General features: G+C 39.8%; 1 protein-coding gene across 1 annotated transcript; it reads right to left on the reverse strand.

The window, feature by feature from the left end:
* Positions 1–1723: 1723 nt before the first annotated feature.
* SRP19 (signal recognition particle 19) lies at positions 1724–8172 on the reverse strand. The gene is made up of 5 exons (XM_035015452.1): positions 8032–8172; positions 7333–7408; positions 4683–4754; positions 4469–4580; positions 1724–2272 (listed from the first exon to the last, which is right to left on the reverse strand). The coding sequence occupies exons 1-5, from the start codon at positions 8070–8072 to the stop codon at positions 2139–2141; spliced, it is 435 nt and encodes a 144-aa protein (XP_034871343.1). The 5' UTR covers positions 8073–8172; the 3' UTR covers positions 1724–2138.
* Between the last annotated feature and the right edge of the window lie 2053 nt (positions 8173–10225).

Below are 10225 nucleotides of genomic sequence, written 5' to 3' on the forward strand. Positions count from 1 at the left end.
ATGTGAAGAAACAGCAATACAATGTTACAGCAAGAGTTCTGAAACCTTTTCTGACACTCTTTATTGCCCCATAACCAAAGTAATTTTAGACTCTGGTCATCTTTCTGTGACAAATTATTTGACTGCCCCAATATCCAGTGTCAACTTTCTTCTTTGGCTGACTATTCTCATTACTGAGAAAGCTATATAGTCACTTTCCTAGCCTCTCATGTAGCTGAAGATGGACATGAGCCACAGTATTCAACAAGGAGACTTAAATGAAAGTTGGCTGGGAGGGATTTTGAGAAATCTTTAGCTTTCCTTTTAAGAGGGGACAGAACTGGCTGGCACAACTATCTCTTCATTCTACCCTGAACTCTGATGTGACATTCGATGTTCTATCAGCCCTTTTATAAGCTTCAGACAACAATCCCAGAGGTGTTAGAAACCATGGATAGTGGAATGGAAAGAGAAAAGAGAGTGTCAGTGAGCAGCTGAACTAATACCTGTAGTAACTTTTGGACTTCATGTTAATTCAAGGAAAAAATTATTCCTGATTAAGTTCATTGTTTTGTTACGCACATTCCTGATACATTTTCCCAGAGGGTTGCTCTGAATCTTGTTTTGCATGTGCTGCCCCAGTATTTACTTATAAGTCAAATATATAAACTGCTATACCATTATGTTCACTCTAAGACATGTTAACAGAAATTATTAGAGAAAAAAGTGAAGATTCTAATCTTCCTGCACATCCATGGATCATCTTCATACAGCTTGGGTGTTTTAAGTCCACTTAAAGCTCTGAAACGCTGGGTTCACTTATTTTGTAACCAAGTGGAATTTCTTATCTCAAGCAATAAAAACTTAAAGAAAATGGGATTTACTAGAATGATATAAAGCACAGTTGACAGAATTCACAGAAGAGCCAAACCAGGCCACAAGAACAGGACTCGGATAACTCAAATTTGTAGACCATTATATATCTTGGCTCCCAGCATCTTTATGTCTGTATTTCTGTTACAGATTTGAATTCCCGAGAAATAAACCATTGGCCTGGCTTGGGTCATACACTGTGGTCAAGAGGCAGTCCTGTAATTAATAGCCCTTCCAGAAGCATATGAAGTCAGAGAAGGCAGTTCCCCAAATGATGCTCAGTAGACAAAAACAAGTGGCTGGATAGGGATTCTCTTAAATCTTACACAAAATTACCACTTTCAGAAACAGTGCTTTGGAATAAAAGTCAGAATCTTCAATCCAATTTAGTTTCTTGAAAAAAAGTACATCTCAAGGTGTTAAAGCATGGGTGATTTTATTTTTATTTTTTAAGATTTTACTTATTTGACAGAAAGAGAGAGCACAAGTAGGCAGAGTGGCAGGCAGAGAGAGAGGGAGAAGCAGGCTCCCTGACGCGGGGCCCGACTGGGATCATGACCCGAGCTGAAGGCAGACACTCAACCGACTGAGCCACCCAGGCACCCCAAGCATGGGTAATTTTAGAACTCCAATTAAAATAATGTTCTTAAGCCTACAAAATAAGCAAATCTAAAGCTTAACGTCCAGGACTTTCCATACGTCAAAAAACTAGTAATTGAACAATTATAATTGATTAAAATAATATGATCAGTAGATGTCCAAGAGGATTTAACCATTTTCTTCTAGTTTTAAGCTCACACTAAGCTTCCACTACCCATTTTATTCAAATTATCTCCTCTACTAGCATTAATTAGTTCATAAGCAAAGGAGCAAAAGCCACAAAAGTCAAATTTTATTTCATTAACTTAAATGCTGAAGAAAATGTGTATTTCAAATCTTTAATTGAACTCATTTATCTGAAACATGTTTACACACAGGACAGATACAGGATTTCAAGTAACTTATGGTAGAGTCCATTGTCCATTTAAAAATATGCTTCTTTCTTCCACAAAAACTCTGTGTTGAAAGGCAAAAAAAATTTCCTTTATACTACATAAAAGCTAGATGCAAACTTCTGATGTATATTTATTTCATTGTCAACTCTGATGCTGAAGCTGGGAGGCAGAGATGTCCATAGTTCGGTTAAATGATGCAAATAAAAAGCTTCCATTTCTGAGATATAAATTAGAAGCCTTCATTCACTGTCTATCACAGTAGTACCACAGACTTGATTGACTCATATCCGGTCACTTCTTCTTCTTTCCTTTCCCTTTTTTACTTCCCTCTCCTTGCTGAAGACTTTGGTCACCACCTCCTATTTTTTGTGTCCTTGTTTTTAGTTTGGGTATCATTTCTGCTACATACAACATTACTGACTTACCTAGGAACAAGAAGTTAGGCTTAGTGTACAATCTAAGGAATAAGACAAACAAGCTCATTAACTTGAAAATCACATCAGGAAAATGACAAGGATTTAAACAAAACAAAACAAAACAAAAAAACACTACAAAGACATGACTTACTCAAGTGGGAGCTTTCCTGGAGAAAATGTGCTAAGAATAATACTGAAATATTTAACTGAACAAAATCAAAACTTAAAACACTTTATTTGAAACACAAATTTTGGTCCTGGTTCTATAATTGACTTCAAGATCAAAGGAGAGTAAGTCTAAATACAACAATCTGGAAACAGAGTCAGGATATCATTATATCTTAAGCTAAAGAAACACAGGGCCGCTCCATCTTATAACAAAAAACCAATGTTATCAAGCTACAAAAGATATTACTCACATGCCCAGATGATTTAATGTGTACAGGTACCCTGCTCTGTGCACTAACTACCTCCTCCAGATCTAGTAGCTACTTTCAACACACAGAGCCCCTTAGTTTTTCCCTTTTTACTTTCTTACTTTTTTCTTATTGGAAACTGGGAGCAACATTTTTCAACTGTAATTTTTACTTACAGTTTATTTACTGGTCAAGTTAAAAGTTTTTTGTCTCTTGATTTGTCTTTTGACTTTTTTTTTTGAGATTTTATTTATTTATTTGAGAGAGCGAGAGCAAGCACAAGTGGGGGAGGGGGTAGAGGGAGAGAGAGAAGCAGACTCCCCCCTAACCAGGAAACCGGAGACAGGGCTCGATCCCAGGATCCTAGGATCATGACCTGAGCTAAAGGAAGATGCTTAACCAACTGAGCCATCCAGGCTTCCCTGTCTTTTGACTTTTAAGAAATAGTAAAGGAAGATGTCCAAGAGAAGAAGAAATACACCGTAACATACTACCTGTTACTCCAGAGTCAAAATCTTGTTTCTAGAAATATCTACCAATCTGGACAGGTTTTAGCATAGAAAAACCAATCTAGGGATGCCTGGATGGTTCAGTCAGTTAAGTGTCTGCCTTCGGTTCAGGTCATGATTCCAGGGTCCTGGGATCGAGTCCCACACCAGGCTCCTTGCTCAGCGGGGAGCCTGCTTCTCCCTCTGCCTGCTGTTCCCCCTGCTTGTGCTCTCTCGCTCTGACATAATGAATAAATAAAATCTTAAAAAAAAAGAAAAACCAATGTATTTTAATTTAGCGGACACTGGGTGGCTGTTGGTTGAGTGTCTGCCTTTGGCTCAGGTCATGATCTCAGGATCCTAGGATCGAGCCCCGCACTGGGCTCCCTGCTCAGCGGGAAGCCTGCTTCTCTCTCTGCCTGCCGTTCCCCCTGCTTGTGCTCGCTCTCTCTTTCTGACAAACAAACAAACAAACAAATAAATAAATAAATACCATTTAGTTGTCAGCTTGGGGTTATTGTGACAAGAGAAAAAATAACAGTTCCATTTAAAAAATTACAGTTTTTAGAAATAAAGAATTCAGAAAAGAATCATGTGCATCTTCCCCAAACCCAGAATTAATTATTTTGCAATACTGATATTTGGTTACTGTTTTTTTTTAATAAAACACTAGAGATAATGTTAGTCTTCTCTGACCACCATTCCTGTGCCCCACTCCCCACTCCCCACTCCCTGCTCATCATCATTAGGTTAGCTACTATTTTAAGACTGGGGTTTTCTTCCAGTCCATTAAATAAAATTTATATATATAATATCAATAAACAATATTACATATACATCAATAAACAGTAACATTTTGTATTTAAATGTACCGAAGTGGTACCACACTATGCATTTCTTTTGCTGTTTTCACTCAGTATGGCTTTTAAATTAATGATAGAAATTATTAACAGGCCTCAAAGTCCTCTAGGATCTGAAATGGCAATTAACATCTGACCACTCAATAATTCTACACTCTTAACCTGAGAGTAATGACAGACTTCCAGAGGTTTATAAGAAGTTCACAAAACAAATTTTTTGGACAGACGATTAGGTTTCATCACATTCTCAGAGGTCCCTAGCTTAAAAGGCGTGAGAACCACTGTTTTCCTCTCCTCAGCAGTAGTCCTTTCCTAAATTCATCTGCAGAATGCAAATTATTATTTTTACCTTTCAAAGGGGTCAGTTTTAGAATGTTTTTTGCAGAGTAGAGGAATACCCTGTTGCCAAACTTTGTTTGTTCATTTTTTAAAAAAGCTTACGTGATGGGAACTGTACGAGACAGAGGCTGCCGTCTTCCTGTTTGAGCTGGACCCGGACTCTGCCCCTGTACTGAACATCACGATTCCACTCTCTAGAGTACATTTTATTTTTCTAACACAAAAAACAAAAAAACACACAAAAAAAACAGGCTTTAAAAAGTTGTTACATCAATGAGATTCAGTAGGAAAAATAGTGAAGAAAGAACCCTCTTACCTCAAGGAATACATTAAGTCCAACTGCTGAGCACACATCTTGAATCTCAGTAGCTGTAGGATTTTCAACAGCCTGAACAGTTAAAAACAAAAACACTAAATAGCTTACCTTCAGTGGATACTACTATATTGTTGTGTAAATCATTTCAAATATGAGGATGACAACAGTTATCAAAACCTTAGATTTCCTTTGTCACTAGGTATGGTTGTTTCCACTGTAATTTTTAAAAGTACAGGAATAACACTGATTCATACTGTGTGTCCATCTCCCTTTCAACAGAACATACACTTCACAAAGGCAGGGACTGTTCTGTTTATCTGTATATTCCCAAGTATCTGGAATGATGCTTGGAACATAGTAGGTGCTCAATGAATACTGACTAAACAACTATTATAGATACAACCACTTCAGAAAATTGTTTGGTAGTATCCACTAAAGCTAAACATATGCATTCTTTATGGCTCTGCAATTCCACTTCTACGTACATATCCAAGAACAATACAAAAATATGTTTCCTATGGGGCACCTGGGTGGCTCAGTTGTTAAGTGTCTGCCTTCGGCTCAGGTCATGATCCCAGGGTCCTGGGATCAAGCCCCGCATTGGGCTCCTTACTTGGCAGGAAGCCTGCTTCTCCCTCTCCCTCTGCCCCTGCTTGTGTTCCCTCTCTCACAGTCTTTCTCTCTGTCAAATAAATAAATTAAAAAAAAATACATGTTTCCTAGAAGAAAAACTCAAGAATGTTGACAGCAGTAATATATATAACAGCCTCTAACTAGAAACAACCCAATTATCCATCAATGGTAGGATGGACTGTGATATATTTATACAATTCAGTACTACAGAGCAGTGGTTTTCAGCAAGGCAATTCTGCCCCATGACATTTAGCAATGTTAGGAGACATTTCTAATTGTCACAGGAGTCAGGTAAGGCACTGGTATCTCGTGGGTAGAGGCTGAAGATGCTGCTAAACAACCTAAAATGCACACACCAGCCCTGATCACAAAGAATTACCTGGCTCAAAATGTCAATGGTGCTGCTGTTGAGAAACCCTGCTACACAGCAATGAAAATTAACAAACTACACTAACAAATGTGAATAAATTTAAGCTTAAAGTTCAGTGAAAAAAGACAGATACAAAAGTACATAGTGTATAATGCCTTTTAAATAAAGTTTTAAAACAAGCAAAAGTAATCTATTGCTTTGGAAGTCAGGATACGGTTATCCTTGTGTGTGAGTCTACGTGGTGGGGGAAGTGACTGTGAGGAGACAAAGGAATCTTCCTGCGTGCTGATCGAGCTTTCTTTTTTTATTTTGGTTGCTTGGTTACCCATGTGTATTCTGTTTGTAAAGGTTAATCAAGATAGACACTTCAGACTTATGTATACTTCTGTGTGTATGCTGTACACCAATAAAGTTAAAAAACAATTCAGTTATTCTCCAAATTATGTGAGAGCTTGCTACCAGAGGCCTCTGTCACAGTGGCTTGATGTCAGGCATTTTCCTGAATGAGTGCTTTGGTAGTCTCTTTTACCCTGGGGCAGCAGAGGAGACTTTCCTTTAGATATATTTAAACAGCAAAATGGGAGACATTAAATAACACAAAAATAATGCACTGCTTTAGGCCAAGTTACCTTGAATCTGTTGTTAGATTACAAAATTTAAGTAACTCTTAAAAAACAGAATATGACATCAATTTTGAAAATAAAAAGCTACAGGGGCACCTGGGTGGCTCAGTCATTAAGCATCTGCCTTCGGTGCAGGTCATGATCCCAGGGTCCTGGGATCGAGCCCCTCATCGGGCTCCCTGCTCTGCGGGAAGCCTTCTTCTCCCTCTCCCACTCCCCTTGCTTATGTTCCCTCTCTCGCTATGTCTCTGTCAAATAAATAAATAAAATCTTAAAAAATAATAAATAAAAAGCTACAAAGACCCTTCGCTTGTCATTAGGCACGTTCCAAACAAGTCACCATGCCAACTGAGAACTTGAATTTTCCCATTCAAACAGTACAAGGGAGAAATCATATTTTTTTCAAACTATAACACCTACTTTTTAGGAGTATTAATTTTAAACTTTACCCCTCAAAAAAAAAGATTATGGACATAAACTATAGAACTCAACACATCTAAATTCTCTGCAAGTCTTGGGGCACCTGGGTGGTTCAGTCTGTTAATAATCAGACTCTGTTTTTTTTTTTTTTAAGATTTTATTTATTCATGAGAGACAGACTGAGAGAGAGAGGCAGAGGGAGAGGGAGAAGCACCCAATGCGGGACTCGATCCCAGGACGCTGGAATCATGACCTGAGCCAAAGACAAATGCTCAACCGACTGAGCCACCCAGGCGCCCAAGGGTCGGACTCTTGATTTCAGCTCAGCTCATGATCTCTGGGTGGTGGGATGGAGCCGCTCAATGGGGAGTCTGCTTGGGATTCTCTCTCTCTCTCTCTCCCCCCATCCCTGCCCCCCTCTTACTCTCTCTCAAATAAACAAATCTTAAAAAAAAAAAAAAATTCTCCTTAAGTCTTGTTTAATAACTCAAATGCATTCTGGAGTTGAGTTATATAATATCATATAATGCTACAGTTTCATTTCCTTTATTATAAGGGCAAGATTGTCATAACCTTGGTTTAAAAAACAACAGGCAAACCCTACCTTACTTATGGGGATTCGCCTCCCCTCCGCGATGGTCTTCTTGTTATTTAAATAAGCAGGATAGATACAAATGAACCTGCCACAGAAAGAAGCACAGCTAGTATTACTAGAGCAGTATTGCCAAAATTTCATTCATTCTTTCATCATCATCAGGATAGCCAGCACGCCTATTATTTGCTTAATATTTTTTCTTTAAATTGCCTCCCCTGTACTTAACTTACTTAAAAAGCAAACTTTAGTTTACTACCCCAGATGGAAAATAACATCACTTATTAGAGAAGGTTTAAAACCAAACCAAAACAATGCCTTCACCGTTCAGTTAGACACAGCTGGCTATCAAGTTCCTGTGGGTGGAGCCTGCTCTCAGAAACCACGCCATCAGAAGTATCAGAACACTTGGAAGAACCCAAACGTGCCTTTCTGAACCTAACAATGAAAAGAACACATTTCTCACTTTGTGAGTCTGTTATTTAATGTCCTGTCCACGTAGCACCCAAAGTCCTTTGTCTCAGGTGCAGGCAGACTGGGAGCTATCTAGAGTCGGAATTTCGGGGACACTACGAAAAGCCTGGAGCTGCTGGGCACCCGGAGGAACCAACACCTGGAAGAGGCCCGGAGCCTGGGGCCGGAGCCAAGCTCCACCCTCCAGCCTTTCTCGGGGATGGGGAGGGCGGTGCAGCACCCCTTCTCAGGACCCACCTGTCCTGGTCGGCCGGGGACCGAGCGGCGGCACAAGCCATCTTCACCCAGGCCCGCAGAGTGCCCACCCAGGACCTCCCGGGGAACTACCGCCCGGAACTCGGATCTGAGATTTCGCGGACAACTCCGGCTTCCGGCGGAAGTCCTGCCCACCGACGCGCCTACGCGTCCGTGGCTTTTCGCCGATCGTTTGTCCCGGCATCTGTCGCTCGGCGCCAGCGTCTCTAGTTTCTGACGTGGCGTTAGAACCTCTCCTCTCGCGAGAGGATCCACGAAAGCGTCAAATTCCTACTCAAATCTTGTCGAAAGTTTTAAGAGTCTACGCTGCCGCTGAAACGGGGTTACGTTTTTACGGGTCCTTCACGCCCAATTTCACACTGACTTTGAATGGTGTTAGCCACCCTCACCCTTAGGTGAAGGCTTTATACCGCGGGTGATCTGTCTACACGGATCCGAGCAGGCAAGGAAGTGCCTTTTAGGTTTAATCTTTATCTGCTTCTGGGCCCCACAGTTTGCTTTCAACTTGGCAAATACGGGTTTTATAGTGGTGAAACAAGAAAAATTACTGGTACTGTTTCAGTGAGCTGTGTAAATGTTAGAAATTTGACCATACACCTTTTTAAACTTCAGAAGATCACCTTCTACCCTGTAATTCATTATTTTTTGCATACCTTAGGTTAATTGCAAAGCACTATTTCAGCATTTCCGTTCATCAACAGAACACACCTTCACTCCTGTTTGAGTAGTGGTTGCTTATTCCACACCAACAAAGGCACTTTTCATAAAACCGGGCAAGTTAAGATAAATGTTTAATATTACAGATGAAAAAACAAACTAGACAAACACCCCCCTCACCCCCACCCCCAAAAGCCTGAGTCTCACTGAGGTTAGGTAATTTGCCAATTCAGGCTAATGATGGCTGAGTATAGATATCCAGCTGGTCCGTCTGGAAGCCCCTGACTTTTCTCCATCCCCTCAATCCCCGCCTCTCAGTCATCCTTGTAGTTTCTTAGTACCAGACTAGTTTGGTGCTGATTTAAATACGTAAGTCTTACTTCTTAAAGTATGCATGATTCCTGTAAGAAGAGCTTCATGCAATGACCAACAAAACGGAACAGGGTTGAAATGAAACTAAGCTTTAAAATACCTAGTTTGCCTGCTTTAGGATTTTGCTTTTATACTTTAGTTCCATCATAAAAACTCAAATACTTCTTTTCAGAAAATCAACATTTTACATATACATATGGAAAAACTGGGAATGAACAAGGTAGTCTGAGGTTAAATATATGCAGTAGCCTATTTACCATAGGGTTTTCTTAGACCTACGTAATTGCAGACAAAAAACCCAATATTAAAATTGGTTATATTTCCTGGCTCATAAACACTAAGGGAGTTAATGATGGAGCTGATATTTTTGAGTGTCATTGTATGCTAGATTCATAACTTCTATTTAACTCTACGCTATTGTTGAAATATCCTACAAGGAAAAGATGGTGGGAAGAGAGACAGCAATATTGTTACTGCACTGATGATTAAAGAAACAGTGAATACAAAGTTTTAAAATGCTAATGCTTGTGGAAAAGCAAGCATTAGCAAGCAAAAGGTTGGTTTAAAGGGGAATGAAGTTGGACGTGGAAATGAAAATGATGAAAGGGCTTTAGAGATTGAGGCACTGGTTTTCAAATCTAATTTTTATCAAACTGTCTTCCTTTTCCTTATTTAGATGTGCCACTAAATCCAGCCTTTCAACCTTGGTTGAGGCTTCTGGGTAGGGGTGGAGTGGAAAGAGAAGACCAAGGTGGGCAAGAGAAGTTTTCCAAAATAGTTGAATAAGAATTGGAAGAAGGAGGAAGAAAGGGATGAAAGAAGAGGTGTGATATATATGTGTGTGGGGGCAGGAGGGGACTGGCAGAGATGTAAGTAAGATGATCTGTGAGCTTTGACAGAAAAAGTGATAAGGGGAAGAAATGGTGAATTAGATAATATCTGTGCTACAAATCACTTGATGGCTTCTATTGCATCCAACAAGGACATTTTGAGAAGCTGTGCCAGCTACTCTGAGAAGTGTTAGGGATACAGATAAAAATAATAAAATAACCCTTGCTCAAGTTTCTCACAAGTCTAAGGGGTGAGACTGTTAGGCAGACATGTATACCAGGGCTATCCAAGCCTGCAGAGTCCATGAGAGTACTCG

The sequence above is a fragment of the Mirounga leonina genome, unplaced genomic scaffold (genome assembly GCF_011800145.1).
Source record: "Mirounga leonina isolate KUSES-001 unplaced genomic scaffold, KU_Mleo_1.0 Mir_104, whole genome shotgun sequence".
NCBI lineage: Eukaryota > Metazoa > Chordata > Mammalia > Carnivora > Phocidae > Mirounga > Mirounga leonina.

Bases quoted from the DNA above. Each gene is read 5' to 3' on its own strand.
- SRP19 (XM_035015452.1), bottom strand. From the start codon at position 8,072: ATGGCTTGTGCCGCCGCTCGGTCCCCGGCCGACCAGGACAG. The intron at 7,409-8,031 runs GTGGGTCCTGAG...TTTCTGTGGCAG, and splicing joins TCCCCGGCCGACCAGGACAG to GTTCATTTGTATCTATCCTG. The intron at 2,273-4,468 runs GTAAGCTTTTTT...TCTTGTTCCTAG, and splicing joins TCTCGTACAGTTCCCATCAC to GTAAGTCAGTAATGTTGTAT.